Source organism: Lytechinus variegatus, chromosome 13 (assembly GCF_018143015.1).
Source record: "Lytechinus variegatus isolate NC3 chromosome 13, Lvar_3.0, whole genome shotgun sequence".
In the NCBI taxonomy this organism is placed as follows: Eukaryota; Metazoa; Echinodermata; class Echinoidea; order Temnopleuroida; family Toxopneustidae; genus Lytechinus; species Lytechinus variegatus.
The window spans coordinates 35,075,295-35,098,857 of NC_054752.1; the positions used below are offsets into that span (position 1 = coordinate 35,075,295).

Sequence of the window (23,563 nt, forward strand, 5' to 3'; positions counted from 1 at the left end):
TAATATTAGCATATGGAGAGATTAAAAATTTGCTGTTCTGGGATAATCTTAAAATTTTCAGTTGTCTAGATCTATGGCCTTGAAACACAGCAAAATTATAGGTGATAAAAGTGTTAATGTAAAAGTCTCTGACAATGCACTCACAAACAGTTTCATACAATAAATAAATTATCTAGTAGGATCCATGATTTGTTTCACCTCCCCCCTGTTAATAGTGACCTATTTGTCATTTTCTAATGGAAGCTTTCAATCTGTACATGACATTGATTCAAATGAGTGATGTAGCTAAATCCTATTTACGTCCTCCGTAAATCTTGGATCAAATATCTTTTGTACTATTTATATGTTTGGATTGTTGCCATATCCCATCCAAACATTGTAAGCCAAAAACATATCTGGATACCCTTCAACCTCCAAAAGGACAACTCCCATAGAAATGTATTGTTCTTATAATGGATTATTAATCAAGCTCTAGGTCTAGATCCTGATGGCCAGTAACATTAAATGAAGCCCTCATGCCTGCCACCAATGGGGGGGGGGTGGAGGGTATCCAAGATTGGCAGGGTGTGGTGGTGGGGGGGGGGGGAGGGGTGGAAAAAAATATGGCAAGGAAACAGAGGTAAAGTTCACCCCCATAGAGGTGACAGCCATAAGGACCCCTCGGCCCTCTAGTGGGTGTTTTATAAATCTATTTGTAAGTTAAGAGCAGATTTAAGAACAAGTGTTGATGTTTTCTTGTGGTAATTGTTATCCACCAAAATGTTCATTGGCAATGGATTAGCGCATAAGAAAGGCTCATCAGTCATTTTTAAAATCACTCTTAACTTACACACAGCTTTATGAAACACCCCCAGGATTCACCCCTAGTGGATAATGGACATATTAATACTAGAATGTATGGTAATTTGACAAAATACAGTGATATGAGTTGAGTTACTACAGTTGCAATCAGACTACATAAACTAAGTTTAGACCAAAGACGATTTAGACCATGGACCTACTACTCTGACTTTAGTAGGTCCATGATTAGACCATGTAGGGTGAGACCAATTGGAAATAGGATAAGCAAAATGAGAGGAAGGGGGTAATTCAACCCTTTGTGGCTTCTATGTTCTTTTCCAGTTATACACATAGGCCCTTGGAGGTGATTATTAAATCAATTAATTTCCTGAGGAAGCTATTAGCATCTATAATCACATGGTGCTCCCATGTTGCTTTGTGGTCAGTTCCTGAAAAGTATGGGAGAAGTTTTGTCTTTGATTCTGATGCTGGTTGCTATGAAAACAACTTAACAATGCCATATTCATTTGAGATTTTGATATCAAAAGACATATAAATGTTTTGCCCTGTTGAAATAAATGAAATGAAAACTAAGTACTCGAGGCTGTATGATTTATAAGGATACATGCTACTAGATTTAATCTTGTCCCTTTTTTCCATTTGAGCTTTTTCTACCCTAATTCTAGGATACAAATTAAAAGATATGGTTTGTAGTAAAAGGTAATACATTGTATGAGTTATATGAAAATAAAATGAACTGCCACTTGTTCTTTTACCCATTTAGTTTTATCTCCAGGCCTTAAACATTTCATCCATATCGTTCATCTAGAGCGCCTTGTCAAACGAAAGTACCCCAAAAAATGTCATACACAAAAATACAAGACAGGACGTTTTGTCCACCCTGTCACTCAATCCTCCAACACTTCTTTACTACTTTACTTTAACCCAATCATGCTTGTTCTACGATGCCTGTTCATCAATTAAAAACCTTCACACTAGTAGTTGTATGAGGCAAGAAACACTTTCATGCTCAGCTCCCTTCTCTTCTTTCCTCTCAGCTCATTGTGAGATGTCTTGAAGACCTAGCAAAAGATGGCAAGATTACAGAGAAGGTGTATGGAAAGCAGAAGGTCTATGTTGCAGATCAGGTAAATTATTATAACACTAATCAATTCTAGCGGGTGTTTCATAAAGCTATTCGTAAGTTAAGAGCGACTTTGAGAACGACTGGTGAACCTGTCTTACGCGCTAAACCATGGCCAATGATGTATACCATTTGTAAAAAGAGGATCACCAGTCATTCTTGAAGTCGCTCATCTTATCAAACACCCACCTGGGCCTGCTACTAAAAGCCATATGACGTAATAAGATTTGATGCAAATTTTGAGACATGGAACATCTCACTGTTTAAAGTTCTAAATCATTTTATGAATACCTGTGTCCAAATTTATGACGATGCTACAATCCTTATTAGAATAAAATCGAAATTAACATCTAGTTGTAATGATTTTATAGCAATGTTACAAATATAGCAGTGATTTGAAACCGATTTGGTATGTACATAGTGTTATCATATTTTGACATAATGTCCCTAAGCGATTTCAAAGGACTTGGTTATTATAAACCTTGCTTCAGCCCAGTAGCCTTTTAAAGTGCGGAGGCATTTCAAGGAATAAATTCCCATTCACCTCACCTGGGTTTGGTGCAGCACAATGTGGATGAATGTCTTGCCAAAGGAAATTACGCCATGGCTAGTATTGTTACAGATAATTTGAACCTCAAATAAAAAAATGCTTTGCACTTTACAATATGTTCCAAAATTGGATTGTGCACAAGGTGTTTAGGCCTTCTGGAATTTGTGGTTCAAGGTCTAATGAATACAATAGTTTCCCTTCATTTCATTTGCTTGTTTAGAGTCAGTTTCCAAGTGTCGATGAGAAGGAACTGAGAGCTATGGACACAAAGATCACCGAACTAACAGCAAGTTTAGAAACTTCCAAGACAAAGTGTAAAGAAAAGGAGAGAGGTAACAGCATTATATAAGTTTAAAAAAAAAAGACCAAACACTCATTCAGATAGTTTCATTGTAATTTATTTTATTTGTAGGTACAGTTTTTATTACAATAATGTTTTTTTTTTCATAGTGTGTAAAAGAGATTATGCATGTCCCTATTCATTTGGTTTTGATTAAAAACAAAACAAACTGTTAATATAAAACAAATATTTGTGAAAATTGTGTACATGGGTATTACTATTTCATGCTGTTTGAATTGATTCTTCAATGTTCATTGATCCACAATTATCATAACATTATTTGATTATCCATGACTCACCATCATTAGAGGATTAATTATTTTGGGACATAGATTTAGCATGGCATTTTTGGGGGTCACAAGGGTTACTAAGGGGATCTATAGGGGTATTGAGATAATAAAATCTGCATTTTAGAAATCTTGTGTCTTCTAATAATTATACTTTTGGTAAACGTGTCTTTAAAGGGCATATGAACCGGCAACACTAATTGCCTTACCGTGAATCCTCTACTACTCAATATCTGGCTTCCCATAATGCAACATTCTCAGCAGTGCAGTCTTGTAAATTGAAAACACATTATTTCACTAAGTATTCACTTCATTTATATCGCAATGAATCTGTTTCCACAAAGCAAACCAAGTACTTTTCCCTCGAAAAAATTTAGTTTTGCTAAACATAAACTAATGAGATAATTTATTTTCTGTTTTAGTAATAGTTATCTCTGAAGATATCTTTTAAGACTAGTTATTTATAAAAATTAAAGGACAAGTCAACCTCAACCATTAGTTGATTTGAATATATAGAGAAAAATCCAACAAGCATAACACTGAAAATTTCATCAAAATCGGATGTAAAATAAGATAGTTATGACATTTTAAAGTTTTGCTTAATTTCACAAAACAGTTCACTTCCTAGTCAGTATGCAAATGAGGAGACTGATGACATCATCCACTCACTATTTTTTTTGTATTTCATTATATGAAATGTGAAATATTCTAATTTTCTCCTCATTGTCTAGTGAAGTTATTAATTCCTTTCTGAACATGTGGAATTAGCATTGTTTTAATACTATATGGTTCAGTCAAGTTGGTCCTTATTGTCAAATCTGTAAAAAATGAATTTTTTTTTCAAACAAAAAAACAAAAGAAATAGTGAGTGATGGACATCATAACCTGTCTCATTTGCATGTCACTGAGATGTGCATATAACTGTTTTGTGAAAAATAAGCGAAATTTTAAAATGTCATAACTTTCTTATTTTACATCCGATTTTGATGAAAGTTTTAGCGTTTTGCTCGTTGGATTTTTCAAAATTATCATTTTTCTGGGGTGGACTTGACCTTTAATGAAAGATCACACATAGTTTTAGTCAGTCCGCTTCCCATTTAAAGGGATGGAATAGGCATTTGGTGATTTCGGTACCAGCACCAAATAACACTAATGTAAGACTGGTTTTCGGACAAGTATCATTTTGATGTAGTGATTTGTGGAGACAATTTTTGCTTGCCCCCCATGAAATGGAATCACATTTTTTGAATGGGAAAATGATTCAGAAAACAAGTTTTGAAAGTAGGAAGATTTGAACCTGTCATGTATAATCTACTGCTTGACTGGTAGTGACTCTAGTCATTTTACAGGTCCATGGAACATTTTTTGTTATATATGCATAGCTAGAAACACATTCCTCAGCTCTGTTTATTTCATTTTGACTTGTAAATACCACTATTGGCAGGGCACAACATTAGTAGTGGCCCAGGGCAACCAAAAATGAGAGTTGGGCCACAAAAATTCTGTAAAAGCCCACATTTGGTGGTCCGATTGGGCTACCAAAGTCTTTATAATTCGTAATGTTTTCTATTATTTTAGGGCCACCAAATTTGCTTGGTGGGCCACCGAGAATATGAAATTGATGATTATGGTGGACTGATCGGGCCACCAAGACGAAAAGTTAGTGCGGAGCCTTGCTATTGGTATACACTGTTGCTGTGTTAGCAGCTACCTGTCTAGAGCAGCCACCTGCCTATAGTGACCAGTCAGTGGATAGCCTTATTAGAACCTGTCACTATATTTTGATCTCATTTTAACTTGGCAAAAATAGATTCTTTTTCATTTTATTTCCTGCCATTTAGAGATTGCAATGCTGAATAGCTCATTAACCAATGAGGAAGCTAAACAAAGGTTACAAGAACTCACAACAATGGTAGGTAGGAAGGTGGTAGGATCCAAGTAGGAGAGGGGAGGGGAATGAAAGGGAGGAGAAAGAAGTGAAAGGGGTAGCTAAACGAAGGATACAAGAACTCAACGGTAGGTAGGAAGATGTAGGAGAGAGGAAGATGATGAGGAAGTGAGGGGAAGGAAATTTAAAAGGGGGGGGGGGATAAGGAGAAAGAGGAAGCTACATGTTAATGTATACAAAGGATGCAAGAACTCACATGGTATGTAATAGGAGGAAGGGCCATTCGGGGGGGGGGGGGTGAGAGAGAGACAAGGGGGAAGAATTAACGGGAGGGGTAAGAGAAACAAACTAAGTATTCAGGAATTAACTACCATGGTAAAATGGAAGAAGGACCTCGCAGGATGGGAGAAGGAAAGCAAAGGAGGGTAAGGGAGATATAAAGGGATTGGGAAGATAAAGTCAGTGGCCTGTATTCTGAAGTCAGGTTTAACTTAGACCATGGTCTAACTCTGTGCTAAAATTATGGGAAGCCAAAAGTGTCAATTTTTTTATTAATTTGTATGTTTCTTATGTTTACTGTGCTCTTTCCTGATTCATCGATGGTGAAGACAATCATCTATTTATACTTCCTACACAATTAAGAATGATTTAAGAGCAAAATGAGGTAAAATATTATATCTCTACTGTTAACCACAACTTTAAACCAGAGTTTAAGTTTAACCCGTCTCCAGAATACGGGCCAATTGTTTTGTTTTTTAATTTGTGGCAATCATTCTCGTTTAGATGTACTTCATAAAGGAGAGGTTGAAGGGAGAGAGGGGGTATTGGGTAGGGTAGGAAAGGATATGAGGGGGTTGAATATCCTCCCCCCTCACTCTCTCCACCTCTTATTCTTCCCTCTTACCATTCAAATCTGTATTAAGGTAATTCTCTCTTCCCACTTCACCCCTTGGGCTATAGTATTGCTATCCGTGTTGAATCTCAATTACTCCTTTTAGAAAAACCTAAATAATGACTTCTTCATAATAAGCATCTAAATTTGGATACTTGTTTATTCATGTTTAATGCTCCAAGGCACTGATGTCTATTTTTGTTGTAATCTTTGTAGCATCTAGCATAAACCCTAGTGACCTCTCAGTGTATGTTTCTATGACAGTCAGATAAGACTTGTGATTCATGTTCTGTCTAATGAGAGGGTTTTCATACAAGAGCAAATTAGAGAAGAGAGTTAAACTCATTCATTATCTTCTTTGCCGATTGCAGTATTTTGGCCAGTATGTATGCCAATTGATATCATAACGATAATTTTCAATTGCATAATTCAAATTGATTTTCAACCATTTTGGAAGTGTTCATATTTACATGTAGGACTTACGTTTGCTTGTGGGGTTGGATCATGTACTGTAATGTAGCATACTGGTTGAATGCTAAAGCAAAGCTTTTCTTTCATGTGGATGCTCATCAATCAAATACTTTTAGATTCCACATTTCAAGTTGATTCTAATCTGTGTTTGTGTGAAAGCACCCTGTGATGTCTAATTTGGGAATCGCATCTCAACCAAGGCCTGTTCCCACATGAAGATTCTTTATGATTAAAGAAGGATGTGTCATTGTCTTGCACATAAAGATTGTCAAGATTGGTTGTCCTTGAATAATTGAAGGAATTGTGGCTTGTAGTGAAAAAGAAATGGAAACATAAAAAAATTCATTTCTGGAAGTTTTTAGTGAAAAAAATGATTATTAGAATATTGAAATCTTAATTTTCACTCTTAAAAACATTGACAAGGTTGTAAAGTAGCTCATATTCAAGTCTTTCCACCCTGGGCTTGTTACATAACATCATCAACTTTGGAATCGACAAAGATGAAGCCAGTAATAAAGCTTTTGCCATTAAAAAACTCTGCAAATAAACAAAAACTCCAGCAGACAAAATTATGCCATTGACACTTAACACATTAAAACATAGGTAAAAAAAATTGCAAGTCTTTATGCGACAGACCCTAGGATTTTTAAAACATACCCCTTTGGCATTTCGTCTATACCATTTGTTTACCTTTATAAAAGATAAATAAAACTTATAGGAGGCACAAATATATCTAGCAAATAATCTGCCCTCTCCCCTTCATATTCCCTTCCCCTCCATTTTTCGTCTCCCTCTTTTCCTCTTTTCTTCCTCTCCTTGCTGTCCTATTTTCTCCTTCCTCAACCTTCCCTTCCATCCTCTTCTCCTCCTGCTTCCCAACGCTCGTCCTGTCATCATCTCCTCTTGTCCATTCTACTCCCCATCCTCCGCCTTTCTCCTTTTAAATCTTTTCTTTGCATTTCTCCTTCCTCTTACTCAGCTTCTCTTGTCCTCTCTTCCACTTAACTCTCCCCTCATTCCTTTTTCCTCCCCTTTCCTCTTACCCCTCCTCTTCTCTTTGCAGTCATACTCCACCATCCTACCCCCTCTGCCTCCCACTTTTCTTATACTATTCCTATTCTTCTTATCCTATACTTCTTATACTACTGCATTTGCATATTAATGAGTCAGAAAGAAGAGGATCGAGGGTATTTGAATTCCAGTTCATCGTGATTTAGCCATGAACCAGAATAGCCTGGTGGTTAAGTCGCAGCCGATGGCAGGTTCGAATCCCACTGGTTCCAATTTTTTTCTGACTTATGATTTTCATTACAGATCGAGCATGCGATCTTAAACACATAGGATGCCGAAAATTTGTTTACAAATTATACCATCCCATAGGCGGATCCAGGGGGGGGGGGGCCCGAGGGGCCCGGGCCCCCCCTATTGGCGGAGCAAAAAAAAAAAAAAAAAGGGGAAAAGAAAGGAAAAAAGAAAAAGGGAAAAGAGAGGAGAAAAGAAGGAAGGCAAGCGTAAGAGGAGGAAGATGAGTGAATAAAATAAGATAAGGGGAAGACTTGGAAATTAATTTTTTTTAATCTTTCATGTCGGGATATAAAATTTTCGCTCGCGCTTTGCGCTCGCATTGCCTTTTAGGTGATATCTTGCTCAATATGGACCTTAAAATATCAAATTCTGAAGTCAATATACAAAACATATTTCAGCTGGGAAATTGAACTTTCATTATTTTGTTTTATTTACAAATTGATTTTTTTAAAGTGTAAAAATTTCTGTTTTATGGTCTGAATATTACCAATTTCTGCTTGCGCTGCGCGCTCACAAAATTTGATTTGTCAGTTACCTATTATTTTCCTGTATTCCATGAAGTTCTCAAAATATCCCTATTTAGATCAGATTGTCAAAACGTATCAGCTAGCGCTGCACGCTTGCATTTTGATTAGTGAGTAATGTATATCTCAATATTAATTCTAAAACAAACTACTTAAAATCACCATTTGATGAAATTTCTGCTAGCGATTTGTGCTCGCATTGATAGATTTTAAACTCATGCATCTTATGCATAATTACAAAAGGGCTTTAAATGTCCAGTTTTCAGGCCATAATATTAATAGATTTTGCGCTCTCATGCTTAGGAAGAGAAATAGGAAGATAGTCATCATTTTCTTATGATGACATAATGTCCTTATAGAATATCCCGGTCCTATGTCAAAACTCAAAGTAACAATAATTGAAAATATCAGCTCTGTTTTAACTGTTATCCTTTTTCACCTCACAATTTTTCCACAAAGTGCTTGCAATACAGAGCTTAAAGTGACCCCTTTTCAGATCCGAATATCATATATTTTTAGCTCGCGCTTTGCGCTCGCTTTATTGATTTTCATGGTAAAAAAAGGTATTTAGAGTACCCAAATTCTAGGTCGATATCTCAAACACACGTTTATTCAGATACGCAGCTTGTTCTCCATTCAAATAATTATCCGGTTTCAGATAACAATATAAAAAAATTGTCTGCTCGCGCTTTGTGCTCGCATTATTAATGTGTGAAAATTTCCAATAGCTTAACCTTTTCATGATTTACAAAACATGAATAGAGTGTCCAGAATTTTTCCGCTCGCGCTTCGCGCTCGCATCAATAATGTTATGTTTTTGTCTTATCCTTTCCACGATTACAAAAAGTGCTAAAATTTCCATTATTCAGGTAGAAATATCAAAAATTTTCAGCTCGCGCTTCGCGCTCGCAATTTTTGAATGTTGAAATAAAATGTAACGTCTTCGTGGTTAAGTTCAAGCAGTCCATAACAAATACTTTTCGATCAGCTCAAAACGTATATAAAAATTTTCCGCTCGCGCTCTGCGCTCGCATTATTAATGTAAGGAAGATCCCCACTTCCTCATCCTTTTCATGATTTACAAAACTTGAATAGAGTGTCTCGTTCAGTAGGTCTAAATCACGAATTTTTTTGCTCACGCTTCGCGCTCGCACCAATCGTTTAGTTATATACCTATTATGTTAAGTTACAAAAGTGCTTAGAATTTCCATTCCTTAGGTAAACATGTCAAAAAATTTCAGCTCGCGCTTCGCGCTCGCATTATTTGATTTTTAAAAATATGTAACATCTTCATGGCTAACTGCAAGCAAGTCCTTAACAGTACCTTTTCCATCAGTTCATTTCTGCTCGCGCTTCACGTTCGTAATAATTATTCACTTGCATACTTATCTTTTTTCAGGATTGCCCAGAATGTTCAAAACTTTTAAAAAAAAGTACATAAGATTCCCCCCCAAAAAATAGCTCGCGCTTCGCGCTCGCATTATATAAATAATGATTATGGTATTATATATTTATGTTTATTCATAAGAATAAAGCAAAGAAGTGACTAATAGGACTACCCCTTTAAAGAAACCAAAAATCCCGGCAGATATCATATTCGAGTGGCCGATCGGGGAAAATATGGCTGAAAAAAAATTCCGGGCCCCCCCTATTGGCGAAGGCTGGATCCGCCCCTGCATTCCCCTTCTCCACTCCCCCTTGCTGCCCTATCCTCATTTTTCTATCTCCTCCTTCTTCCCAACCCCTTCGTACCCTCTCCCCTCCCTCTTCATCCTTCCCCTCACTTTCTCACCCCCCCTTCTCCCACATTGACTGTTTTCTGAACTTGATAAACTGAGGTAGGAAATAAGAGCAGAAAATAGCAATTGGCTGAGTGAATATGGAAGTTAAGGATGTCTGTACTCAAGGGACGTGAGATTCAGACACCGGTAAATGAGATGAAATGATGGATCTCATCCTCAAACTTGGGGGGGGGGGAATGTTGAGGTTTCTTTCAACTCGATTGTCTTCTTTATCATCTTCTCATTTTCTTAAAGGAGAGGAATCAGCTCGTGTTCTTGTCCTTGTTTTCTTTTTCTCCTTGTTCTCCATCTTATTCTCCTCCCCCTTTACTGACATTTTTGTCCCCTTATCTTCCTGTAATCCTCCCCTTTCTCCTCTTCCAATTCTTCTTGCCCCCTTTCCCTTTCAGCCTTCCTTTCCTTGACCTTTCATTCTTTTCTTTTTTCTCCTCATCTTTTCCTCTCGCTACCTTATTCATTCTCCAACCGTTCCCCTCTTTGCTTTGAAGACATAGGACTTTGGAAAAAAAAAAAAGTTGTGGAAGAGCCGTGGTGCCAAGGTGTCAATCCACATTTTGCCACTCTCCACCCAGGTGTTAAGTGGGTACCCGGTAGGATGCGAAAGCCTATGTAGTATGCCTAGCAATTGAGTCTTGGAACTCTTGTTTGAATGCTCCCCAGGGAGTGTAGAAGGTGCATACATTGTATGCGGGCATGCCAGGATCCAGTGACCAGGGTATTGATATATCTGTTAAGCGCTTAGAGACGTCGTTCCGATGTGTTTAGCGCTTATATAAATGAGGATTATTATTAAGTTTTATTGTCAGTTTAGGGGACTGTTTCATGAAAGTTGTCAGCACTGACAAGTTGCCTTTCCCTAACAGTTACCATGGCAACAGAGGCCAGTGCTTCTCAGCCAATCAGAACCAAGGATTTTCTCTGATATTGTCAGCACTTGCAATTTTGTCAGTATACTGACAACTTCCATGAAACACCTCTTGATTACATCCTATAATTATGCTTAATATGAACATTTTCAATGTGAGCAATTGTCACCAGATTTAGGGAGGGGGCATCAATCACACCCTTCTGTGCTGAGGTCAAACTGTTCAGCCTAAAATAGATCTATGTTTGGTCCTAATCCCTTTACTGCTAAACTTTGGGGGGGGGCACTCACATTGACAGGTGGATACCATGCGCGACCAAAAAACACGTAAAAAGGATGTCTTTTTCAAGATAGGGCACGTTACGTACGTAACGTAATAAGGGTGTCAAAAACACAAAAATAATGAAAAAAAGTATCTATTTTGCTAGGAAAGCTACGTGTTTAGGGTCAAATTTTCGGGGATGATAAAACAAAATTAAAATGTTTGATAAAGGATGTCCTTTTTGCCCCAACACTACGTGTTTAGAGTCTGACTGGCGCGAGTTGTGGAAGGTGGGGCCATATGAAACCAAATGGTGTGTAAAGGTAAAACGGACCTTTGACAACAATATATCGCTGTATTTGTTTAGGGGTTCATTTCAGGCGATACTTGCCAAGAGTATCGTTTTGTTTTCAATACTTGTTAAGGGTAGGGTTTGAGAAACCAATACTTGTTAAGGGGTGCATTTTCAGAATATGGAAAATATTTGTTTAGGGTGCTTTTTGAGACCACCATCAGTGTAGAATAAATAAAATATATGAAACAAATCATCTGTGGTCATAATTAAAGACAATGACCACTAGTCAATGGAAGTGCCCCCCCCCCCCCCCCCCCCCCGGTAACAGGTTAAAGTACAAAATGTTCTTAGGAGCAACTCGGATAAGAGTAAAATGAGGATTTGGAGGGAGGGGGTATAGATCACACCCCCTCTGTATTGGGAGGTCAAACTGTTCAGCCTAAAAAGGATCTATGACAGGAAATTGGTCTTGATAGGTTTAAGGAATGAATCATTTGGGATTGGGTGGGGGAGAGGAGGGGTAAAGGGGTGGGGTCCACAACATGTGACTGTGGTCATTGTCTTTAATTATGACCACAGATTATATGTTTCATATATTTTATTTGTTCTATACCGTTGGTGGTCATATGTTGGTCAGATCAAATTTGCTAGTAATGGAGATTTTAAGCAAATAATTTGAGTCAAACATTATGGATAATATTTGGAAAAAACAAGAGAACAATAAAAATAACAGATAACAATGGCATATTCGAGCTTGGAAAAAAGACCCTTTTACTGAGGGAAAGCCTGAGTGTTTTGCTAATCACCAAGCCATTAGATATATATAGTTTTTTTTAATTTCCATTTGTTCCTTGGTAGTGGATTTATTTGATACTGTGAGAAATCACCTGTGATTACTACCAAAGCACAACTATTTTAGTTACTCCCATACAGGAATGTTTCATTTTTGTTGTTGCACCTTATCATACCTGACTCTGAACATCCTATATAAGAGTTTCTCCATTCTCAAATCTTAAATAAAAAGCCATTCTCACAAATGACCCTTTAAGGGGAACTATAAGAGCAGTAACATTTATTGTTGGAAATACTTGTCAGTCATTGTCGATGAAGGAGGAAGCTGGCTCAGCGTTTCAGGCTAGTAAGAGAGGCTTGAAATCCTGATCAGCTGCTAGGGAATGACATTGTCGGCACATGGAAGCCTTCTAGTATTACATTACATCCATCAGCAAGGGTATAGAGTGATATTAACCCTGACAGTACCAAGAACTTAATCCTCTCTCACAGATCGTACTGCTTTCCTTTGAACTTGGCTTGTGAAGGGTTAAGCATGCTTCAGAGTGCAGCTTCTAAAATTTCAAGCTTGCTAAATCAAGTGATAGATTTAAAGCAATATGTAAGACATATCTTCCAGATTTGGGTCATCAAAATAAAAGATAATCTCAATTTAGGTCAGCTGGAATCTTTTCTTTCATTATCAAGGGGTTGTAATATAGAAGGGGGATCCATGACATGGGGGGAGTAGAAAGGAAATAGAACGAAAAAGTGTATAATCTAACATTCCATGGATATTATATTAATATCTTTCACAAAATTAGATCTTCTTTTAAGAAAGGGTATACTTTTGCTTGCTTATGATGAATTAGAAGTTTCCCATGTATGTCTTGTCCTACCCCTAGTTTTTTAAAATATTTTTTTAAGGCCATTGATCAGCTATTAAATTTTTGCTAATGTTTGATTTCTACTATTGTTTATCTCATTGAATACCTGTAAGTTTGTTTTAGTTTTGAATATAGTTTTGCCACTTTTCTAACAAAATATGTTTTTTGTTTTTCAGTGTGCCAAAAAGCAAAGTCGTGTCAGTCAGATCAGATCAGCAGGTAGCCATATAAGTGTTGAACAGAAGAAAACTGTGTATGAGAATCATCAAACCACCGTCAAGGCATGGAGGAAACGAAAGAGGATGGTAAGCAAGTATGAGTATCGTCATCTTAACCTTGCAAGATTGAAAGATAAGATTGATTGTATATATTTTAGACATGATTTACAATACGATTCCTGTAATATAAGAAAGAAAAGATAAAGTTATTGATATTTACAATCAATTGTAAATTTTTGTGCATGTCTTTAAATGCATTATTTTGCCCCTTAACATAAATATGCAATTGTTTTCATTTGAAGGGGTACTCTGGGCTGAAAATAGATTATATCTAAATGAATATGGTAAAATTCACCATGCAAAAAAATAATTTGGGATGTGAGATCATCAGCTTTTTTATTGAATATTAATGAACACATGCATAGAAATGTTTCACCAAAATGATGTGAAACTTGAGAATGTCATAGCTTTGTTATTCCTTGTCTGATTTTGATTTTTTTTTAGTATTTTCTTTGTCTTTATCTTTTCAAGTCTTTTCAGCTTGGAGTACCCCTTTAAGCATAAATGATAGTAAATGAATGCCCTCTTCATTATTTCATCTTGTTCTGTAAACTATAGAAAGGAGATGCAGTATGTCGGCTATTCAAATTAAGAATCAATTAAGTTATATTCAACTCTACTTGATAACCTTAAAAAACACAGGACTTATTGATAATTGTCTGCCAAACTTAGCGACAGATAAATGTGTATTAATAGTTGGATTCTTGAAGAAAATAGAACTATTGTTTGTATCTCACTTATTTTATTGTAGGCCAGAGTTCAACTGATGGCGCTATTACAAGAATGCATTTGTTTTCTCTTTGATAGCATTAGATAAACTCTGATACTGGTAACCACAGAAAATAAAATGTAGGAAATACATTAGGACGACAGGAGATTTTGAGAGAGACATGGGATTTCAACCTCATGACAACCCAAATTGTCCTTAAAATTTCCCCAAAATGCATGCTTTGGGGAGACCATTTTTTCTAGAGTCGCCCCAGGATCTGTCACAATCTCTATTCAAGATGATTTTGAAAATAAATATTCTTCTTCAGAACAATGATATTTGCTTTTACTGCATAATTGCTTGTTAGGCATAAAAAGTGGCCATCAAAATTCTGCAATTGCCCCAATGTGGAGAAAAATATAGCCCCTACAAATAAAAATTGTTTCCTATTTTGATCAAAACCTACCTGGAATTATAAAAACTGGGATACAGAAACTAGTCCATCTAGTTTGTAGTTCAGGGCCCCGTCTTACAAGAGTTGCGATTCATGCGATCAACCACAACTATGGAAAGCCAGTGATGTCAACATCTGAAATGCATGTTTGTTTGAAATATTTTCTAGATGTTGTCACATCTCAACCTTACTTCAACCACGGTTAGATGGATAAGAATTCAGTCCATATGTATACAAGCATTGCTGGTTTATTCTCCATACTTATATCTCCGCATCGCTTACATCGCGCACATGCGAATTGACCTCGGGGTCAACCAGTTCATTTGCATATTATTCATGACATCCCTTTTCCACCAGAAATAAACTTTATCCACGATAAGATTTTCCCTTTCCACTTCAGTTAATAAATTCCTATTGCCTTCACAGAAATTCCTTTGTCACTGTGTGTTTATCTTTGAGTAATGTACTACATGATCCATAATATTCAAAATCTCTGCCTGTTTTTTTTTTTTTTTTTGTTTTGTTTTGTTTTTAACACTAACATCTAACACTGATACTAAATGCTTCAGTAATAATTTTAACAGTAAAATGCTAACACAATCCTACTTACATAGCATAAACCTTCAAGAACATGTAATTCCAGTCAATAGTTTTTTGGTAAAAATTCCACCAATTTGCATCTGTTTTGTAACTGTGCATGCAGTGCATGTTCATATGAATTTGGCAATTTGACCAAAAGACAAAATTGCTAAAACCAACAAGTATCACACTCTTCCCTTGGAGCGGAGCGTGAAATGAAGCCTTATAATTCCTTGTATGATTGTTGAGATGCATATATACATGTACAAATCATCTATTTTCTTATTTTCTCGTTGGCCATACTCTGCATATTAACTTGCATATCTATCAATGCTACATTTTTGTTCCAAGATTCCTTTTTTTTTCCAAGATGTGATTTCAAATTGATGTAAATGCCTTTTTTCACAAAAACCAATTTCAGGAATGGTAAATTCCTCATGCCCATAACGATTAAATTTAAACCAATTTGACAAAATATGCAACGTATGATCAGAGTATGATCAACTGATTTCGTGCGAATGTTTGACTGAACTATATAAACTGTATGAGTATAAAGTGTACGAATGTTTGAATAAACTATATAAACTGTATGAGTATAAAGTCTTTCTTTGAGTTCAAAATATTCATCCCTTCATTGAATGATGTATAAAGTCTTCTTTAACTTGAGTTCAAAATATTCATCTCTCTGTTGAATAATGTATAAAGTCTTCTTCATAACTCAAGTTCTTACAATCATTTAGCATTCACGTCCATTAAATATTCTCTCCTCAGTCCAGTATTCTTGGTTAAAGCGTTCTCATTTTAATGTTCCTTCTCAGCTGATAACTAGGCGCTAACTTGAACTGCAACACCTTACTGTCCTAGTCTCTAAATCACAATCATCTGCAAGAGTAGACAACTGTTAATGATAACTCAGCTGATAATCACTTAGTTGACACTTTCCTCTTTTTTTTTTGCAATTAAATATTGACATGAACAAAATCAATCAAGGGCAGCGTACAGGCGTACACCCAAAACTTTCTTATATTGGGCAGCGTACAGGCATACACCCAAAACTTTCTTATATTGGGCAGCGTACAGGCGTACACCCAAACTTTCTTATATTGGGCAGCGTACAGGCATACACCCAATATATCTTTGCAAAAGATATTACTTTGTGAAATATGTGTAACACTGATAACTTAAATGAATGAAACTTCGCATCACTTCCACTGGATAATTGTTTCCAAAGATTTATCCGATTCATTCCAGCACATAGTCCGACAATCGCTTGGGCTTTTGTCGATGCCTCTTTGGTCTGCTCGACGCGAGATCTAATGGCTGGTTGGATGATGATACTTCCGTCGGATGGTCAGTTCCTTCATCTTGGTGTCGATCAATGGTGTCAACACCACTCTCTGCTGTCAACTGAACATCAAGATCAACGTTAGGCTGTGATAGTCCAGTCTCAGCCCTCTGATGATTATACCTTTTCACATGTGATGTATTTCTGTCATACATCACCCCTTCTGGAGAGCGAACAGTCACCATGTTGCCTTGTCTGGATACCACTGTGTATGGTTGTGGTATGAAAGGAGTGTCCATTTTGCTAGCAACCTCTCTCCGTACAAGAACTTCGTCTCCTGGCACAACATCTGAATGTTTAGCACCTCTCCTGGCATCTGCATAAAGTTTCATTTTGCCTTTCATCTCAGCATCACGATCTCTCAGTTCCTGGTCATTAAGAGATTCGCTTGCTACTGGAAGCTTCGTCCTAATCTTCCGCCCGAAGAGTAGCTCAGCTGGGCTCTTACCAGTTGTACTGTGTGGAGTAGCTCTGTAGGCTGCAACATACACCAACAGGGCCTCCTTCCAGTTCTTGCCTTCTGAGTGAGCAATTCTCATTCTCTTCTCTAGGGATTGGTTCTGTCTCTCCACCTCACCGTTCGCTTGAGGCCACTTAGGTGTAACCCTATGGTGGTGTACACCAGTCGCTCTCATATAGTCTGCAAAGACTTGCGAAACGAATTGCGGACCATTGTCTGAGTGAAGCGTTTGTGGCAAGCCATGCCTCGCGAATACTTCCATCAGGGCTGCCACAGTCTTGTCTGAAGTGGTGGATCTCATTATTACATACTCATAATATCTACTATAGTAATCAATGATTACAAGAATAGATTCCCCAGATGGTAGCGGTCCTAAAAAGTCTACAGCAACATCTACCCAAGGTCCTGTAGGCAACTGGGTAGTTCTTATTGGCTCTGGCGGGTTGCCTCTGCTTGTGATCTGGCATCCATGGCAAGTTTTCACAAACTTTTCCGCCTCCTTCTCGCATCCGGGCCACCACACCTTGGTTCTCAAATTTTGCTTTGTACCAACAATTCCTAAGTGTCCTTCATGAGCTAGAGACACTATTCGTGGCCGCAGTGTACTTGGAATCACTAGTCTGCTTCCTCTCAACACGCACTGCCCAACCACACAAAGCTCATCTTTGATTGGTACATAAGATTTGTGTGAGCACTGATCCCAAAGTCCACTCTGGATACAGTTTCTGATTTCTCTGAGTTCTGGGTCATGCTCAGATTCTCTTTCTACCTCTCGAGTGGTCACTGCCCCTGGAGTAGACTGCATAGCGATGAATCGTACAAAACTCTCAGCTTCTGTCTCCAGCTTTGATGAGCTACTATCTCCAGATAATAGTCTTGACAAAGAGTCTGCTATGTTCATCTTCCCTGGTACGTGCATCACCTTATACTTGTATTGTTGCAACCGCAACACCCAGCGCTCAATGCGTGCACACGGCTTTGACCTTGGTGAGTATATGACTTCTAACGGTTTGTGATCCGTTACCAGCTGGAATTCAATACCAAACAAGTAAGGGTGGAATCTCTCACATGCCCATACCAGTCCTAGGGCCTCTTTTTCTGTTTGTGAGTACCTTCTCTCCACATCCGTCAACGCTTTACTGGCATAAGCGATGATCCTTGGTCCTTCAGCGTGAATCTGCACTAGAACAGCCCCCAGACCAACTGGACTTGCATCAGCGATCACCTTCGTCTGTGCCTTGGGATCATAGTATCCTAAAGTCTCCGCACTAACAAGGGCATCCGTCAGAGCATTGAATGCCTTTCGCTGCTCAGGGCCAAATTCGAAAGGTACATCTTTCCTGGTCAACTTCCTCAAAGGATCAGAGAGAGTAGCAAAGTTTGGAATTAACTTTGCACAATAGTTCACAAGTCCCAGGAAACTCCTCATCTCAGTTTCATTCTGTGGCTCTCTAGCATTTGCAACAGCTTCCACCTTGGCCTTGGCTGGATTCAGACCTTCACTGGTAAGCCTATGTCCCATGAAATCCAACTTGCTTACTCCGAACTTGCACTTCTAGGCATTTACCGTTAGTCCTGCTTCTCCAAGCTTAGCTAAGACTGCTCTAAGCCTCACGTCATGCTCTTCACGAGATCTGGCGTGGACGATGATGTCGTCCGAGATGTTAGCTACACCTGGTATCCCCTGGATGACACGGTGTATTTCGTACTGGTATATCTCCGGAGCTGCATTGATACCGAATAACAGTCTTTTATATCGGTACAGTCCACAGTGGGTCACAAACGTTGTAACATCCCGTGAGTTTGCATCTAACTCCAATTGATGATATCCCCATTTCTAGTCAATCTTTGAGAAGATTTTGCTTGCAGTTAGCTCTTGCAACACTTCTTCCACCGTGGGAATAGGATGTCTTTCCCTTTGTATAGCCTCATTGACTCGCCGCATGTCTATGCATAATCTGATGTCATCATTGGGTTTCGGCACAATGTCTACAGGGCTCACCCATGCAGTAGAGTGCTCGACTGGTTCAATGATATCAAGCTCCATGAGTTCCTTGATTTTGGTTTCTACTTTTTCCCTTAGGCCAAATGGTGTTCTGCGCACAGGTTGGGCGATTGGCTTGACAGTCTCATTTACAGCCAGTCTGACTTGGCGTCCCTTCAGCTTTCCAACCCCATGGAACACACCATCAAATTCACTCTTGAGGTCTTCATATGACTGCATTACCGAGTTAACTTGAGCAGACTGCACCCCAATTTGAAGAATTCCAAGTTCTTTCGCAGTACTTTTCGAAAGTAACGGCTCTCCCTCTTCTTCGATGACAGTAAACTCTGCTTCAACTTTCCTGCCGCCAACTTCTACTAACGTGGTAAAACAGCCTATGGTGTGCAGAGGTACTTTGGAAGCATAAGGATATAACTTTCTGCTGCATCTCCTCGACGTGCACACAATTCTCTTTGATTTGAGTTTCTCCCACAACAATTTGTCAATGACGTTACTGTCACTTCCACTGTCAACTATAACAGGAACTGTCACACCACCAATTATCAAATCAACTTTCTCGTGCTGACTAGTTATACCATACACAGCAAATTGGTAGTTTTTTTCATTTCTGACTTTGTGTTTGCAGTCACACTCAGCAACAGCCTCATCATCACTTGAAGAGTTACCTTCAACATGACGTACTCGACCACGACCTTTCTTTGACTTATATCCTGAACTAGTACCAGATCTTTCCTTGTCTTTCTTCTCACTACCCCACTTGGATTTCTTTTTGCTCTTTGATTTACATTTCTTTGCAAAATGATCATGACCTCCACATGATCTACATGTCTTGCCTTTAGCTGGACACGAAGCGTCGCTTCCAAAATGTCCTAGATTTCCACATCGATAGCACTCATGTCCACTCTCAGCATTACGACTGGACTTGCCACGTGACGTCTTCCCTGAGCTGGTAGTGAGCTGGTTCACTTGGCCTCCGCTAGACCTTCCATCTAGCTTCATGGACTGAAACTGTGCTTCAACCGCCTCAAACGACTTGGCGATGACCAAAGTCTCTGCTAAAGTAAGAGTTTGCCCCTTCTCCAACAGTTTACGACGTAAATTATTGCTTCTGCAATTCTGTACGACTTGATCTCTGATCTGATTATCCTCATCAGCACCATAATTGCACCCTTGAGCTGCCTTTCTAAGTTTAGTTACCATTTGAGCTACAGTTTCCCTCTCCTGCTGAGAAACTTGTCTGAACACATGGCGTTGGAATGTAGCATTCGAAGAAATAACAAAATGTGCATTAAGGGCATCAACAGCTGCTTTGTAATCAGCCTTACCTCCAGTATTGGCCAATGTCTTAAAAATTTCACGTACTGATGCTCCAGCACAGTACAGAAGCAAAGCCCTCCGTCTGGTGAGTTGCGACGCCGGCGTATCGTCCTCCTCAAACAGCCCGAGACTGTCGGCGTAGGCATCAAACTCTTCATACCACGCCGTCCACCGTGCACTCACAACACTTGCGTCTCCATCCGTATCGAACGCATTTACTCCTTTGACACCAGACATTTCAATTCCTCCTGAAGCCATGTTCCTTGCTCAAAAGTCCAACAATGTACTAAACATCCTCGTCGCCAGTGTCACATCTCAACCTTACTTCAACCACGGTTAGATGGATAAGAATTCAGTCCATATGTATACAAGCATTGCTGGTTTATTCTCCATACTTATATCTCCGCATCGCTTACATCGCGCACATGCGAATTGACCTCGGGGTCAACCAGTTCATTTGCATATTATTCATGACAGATATGACGAGTATTCATTTATTTGTCATTTTTTTTAGAATTCAGTGAGCTCTTTGCTTACAATGGATATTGTGTAAATTTCTTTTAGAAATGAATATGACATTGATGCATTTCCATATAGTTGAGGTTGTTCGGATCAATGGCACCTCTTTGTAAGACGGGCCCCAGGACTCGCACCTAGGATCTATTAGAAGATATTCACAACTACCTACCTTTTCTCTCCTTTCTTTTTACGCAGGCCATGGACATCATTGATGCTATTCTAGAGGGTTATCCTAAAAGCAAGAAACAGTTGCTGGTAAGAAAAAAAATTTCTTTCATTTTGTTATACTTTAATTTTTTCCTACATCTATATGAGTATTCACATTTCTGTTTGGGGTACTTGGCCGAGTCACACCAAAGACTTATAAAAATGGGACCTTCTGCCTTCTTGCTAGGTGCTCAACATTTAGATTAGTGAAGGTTGATAATGATATGATATATTATGCTGGCCTGCTGGTAGAGCAGTTTCCTAACTGAAGTGGCTACCTTTGGTGGATAAAACATTATTATACATACTCTTAATTGACTGCTCTTCCCCCCCTCTCTATCTGTCTGTCTACCATGTCTCTCTTTCACTCCCTATACTTGATATTTTCTCACAATTTTTTTCCTCCTCCTCACCTCCTCCCTCTCGTATTTCTGTTGTTATTAGTTATCTGATCCTAATACATGTACTCTTTATCTTTTTTTCTGAGATATTTTACATGGTAATTTGAATACATTTACCATGTAGAAATAAGGTAGACCAAGATGTAACTTATATTGTTTTAAGTAAAGAAGATAATAATACACATGTAAGAAAGAGAAAAGTTTGGGACATGACATAATCAACATGCTCATTGCATGTTGATGATTACAGGTATAGAACTTTTCCACTGAAATACCACAAAACCTTAAGATCTGCTAGCTCTTTAATCGAAGTTTGATGACTTAATTTTCAAGGTTTTGATTCTCAATTTTACTGTATTTAATCAACTATATAATGTTCTGCCTGTAGAACTCTGCTATATGATTTCATGTTTGTTTTCTTTTCCATTCAATAGGAAGAGGTTGGTGTAGAAACTGATGAAGAATGCAATGTCAAGATACCCCAGACAAAATGAATATGGAACCCTAAAGATTTTTATTCAACTCAACCTTAATGACAGAAGCTCTGAATTTACTCCCACAATGCCCTATTTTTTTCCCATTAATATTTGGTGGCATTGGCATTTATTCTACCAAAGAAAACTCTATCTCTGGCATTAATGGCGTTTATTAGTCAATAAAATACATGCTAACATGTCTGAACCTATCCATGCACAAACATATGAAACCTATAAAGAAGCCCATCACCAATGAAATTTTGTCTGATTGTTATCCCTTTGACTTTGAGGACATAAGTTATGCACATATTGCATGCTGTTCCCTAAAAAAATATTTCTACATAGAATTTGACAGACATGGGCAGACTTCATTCCAAATGAAATCAAGATACTATTGTCTGATTATACAATCTGATTGTTACATCTTAGACACATGTAAATGAAATTCTTTGGTTTTACAAAGTCTGGAAATTATGTGAAGTAATCTTTTATGAATTAAAAAAATAAATACAACACCTTCATGTAATAATCAGTGTCACATCTGACAGTCCAGGTGAGTGTTTCATAAAGCTGTTCGTAAGTTAAGAGCGACTTTAAGAACGACTGGTGAACCTTTCTTACGCGCTAAACCATCGCCAATGATGTATACCATTTACCAAAAGAAAGGATCACCAGTCGTTCTTAAAGTCGTTCTTATCTTACGAACAGCTTTATGAAATGGCCCCCAGAGCGCTGTACATTAAAATCCTGCTATTCATTTAAGCTGTATGAAGCCCAATGTTTTGTTGTCAGAAGTCAATACATACTGTATACATGTAAGTTACTGTTGATGATTGTAGCAATCATTAACTACAGTAATAAGATGTAAATTAACATTGGTTTGTAAAATTGTAATTAAAAGTTTTTATACAATTCATGTTTTTGAGTAATGATTTGTGTTATTTTTGTGATGCCTGTGGTAAGGATAATTTGAAATGCCTAAAAAAGACTTGTTTGTATTCACTCTTAGAAACTGGGCTAATTCCAGGGGGGTGTTTCACAAAGATTAAGTATGACTTAAGTCGCACTTAAAGGTCAAGTCCACCTCAGAAAAATGTTGATTTGAATCAATAGAGAAAAATCAGACAAGCACAATGCTGAAAATTTCATCAAAATCGGATGTAAAATAAGAAAGTTATGACATTTCAAAGTTTCGCTTATTTTCAACAAAATAGTTATATGAACGAGCCAGTTACATCCAAATGAGAGAGTCGATGACGTCACTCACTCACTATTTCTTTTGTTTTTTATTGTTTGAATTATACAATATTTCAATTTTTACGAATTTGACAATTAAGACCTCCTTGCCTGAAGCACAAAATGTTAAAATAATGGAATTCCACATGTTTAGGGAGGAATGAAACTTCATTTCACATGACAATGATGAGAAAATAAAAATATTTCATATAATAAAATACAAAAGAAATAGTGAGTGAGTGATGTCATCAACTCTCTCATTTGGATGTAACTGGCTCATTCATATAACTATTTTGTTGAAAATAAGCGAAACTTTAAATTGCCATAACTTTCTTATTTTACATCCGATTTTGATGAAATTTTCAGTGTTGTGCTTGTTGAATTTTTCTCTTTTTATTCAAATCAAGTTTTTGTTGGGGTGGACTTGTCCTTTAAATCTTTGTGAAACAGCACCCAGATTGTATAACGCCATCATGGCTTAACCAACTGGGTATACAATTGATCTGGTCTAATG

General features: G+C 37.8%; 1 protein-coding gene across 1 annotated transcript; it reads left to right on the forward strand.

The window, feature by feature from the left end:
* The first annotated feature begins 1,813 nt into the window (after nucleotides 1-1,813).
* On the forward strand, nucleotides 1,814-22,013 carry LOC121426333 (homologous-pairing protein 2 homolog). The gene is made up of 6 exons (XM_041622601.1): nucleotides 1,814-1,928; nucleotides 2,695-2,806; nucleotides 4,943-5,013; nucleotides 13,240-13,368; nucleotides 20,925-20,984; nucleotides 21,772-22,013. Exons 2-6 carry the CDS (start codon nucleotides 2,734-2,736, stop codon nucleotides 21,829-21,831), a joined length of 393 nt encoding a protein of 130 aa, XP_041478535.1. The 5' UTR covers nucleotides 1,814-1,928; nucleotides 2,695-2,733; the 3' UTR covers nucleotides 21,832-22,013.
* The last annotated feature ends 1,550 nt before the right edge of the window (nucleotides 22,014-23,563 follow it).

Coding starts and splice junctions, on each gene's coding strand:
- LOC121426333 (XM_041622601.1), top strand. CDS start 2,734: ATGGACACAAAGATCACCGAACTAACAGCAAGTTTAGAAACTTCCAAG. Junction 5,014..13,239: donor TACAAGAACTCACAACAATG/GTAGGTAGGAAG, acceptor TTTGTTTTTCAG/TGTGCCAAAAAGCAAAGTCG. Junction 20,985..21,771: donor AAAGCAAGAAACAGTTGCTG/GTAAGAAAAAAA, acceptor TCCATTCAATAG/GAAGAGGTTGGTGTAGAAAC.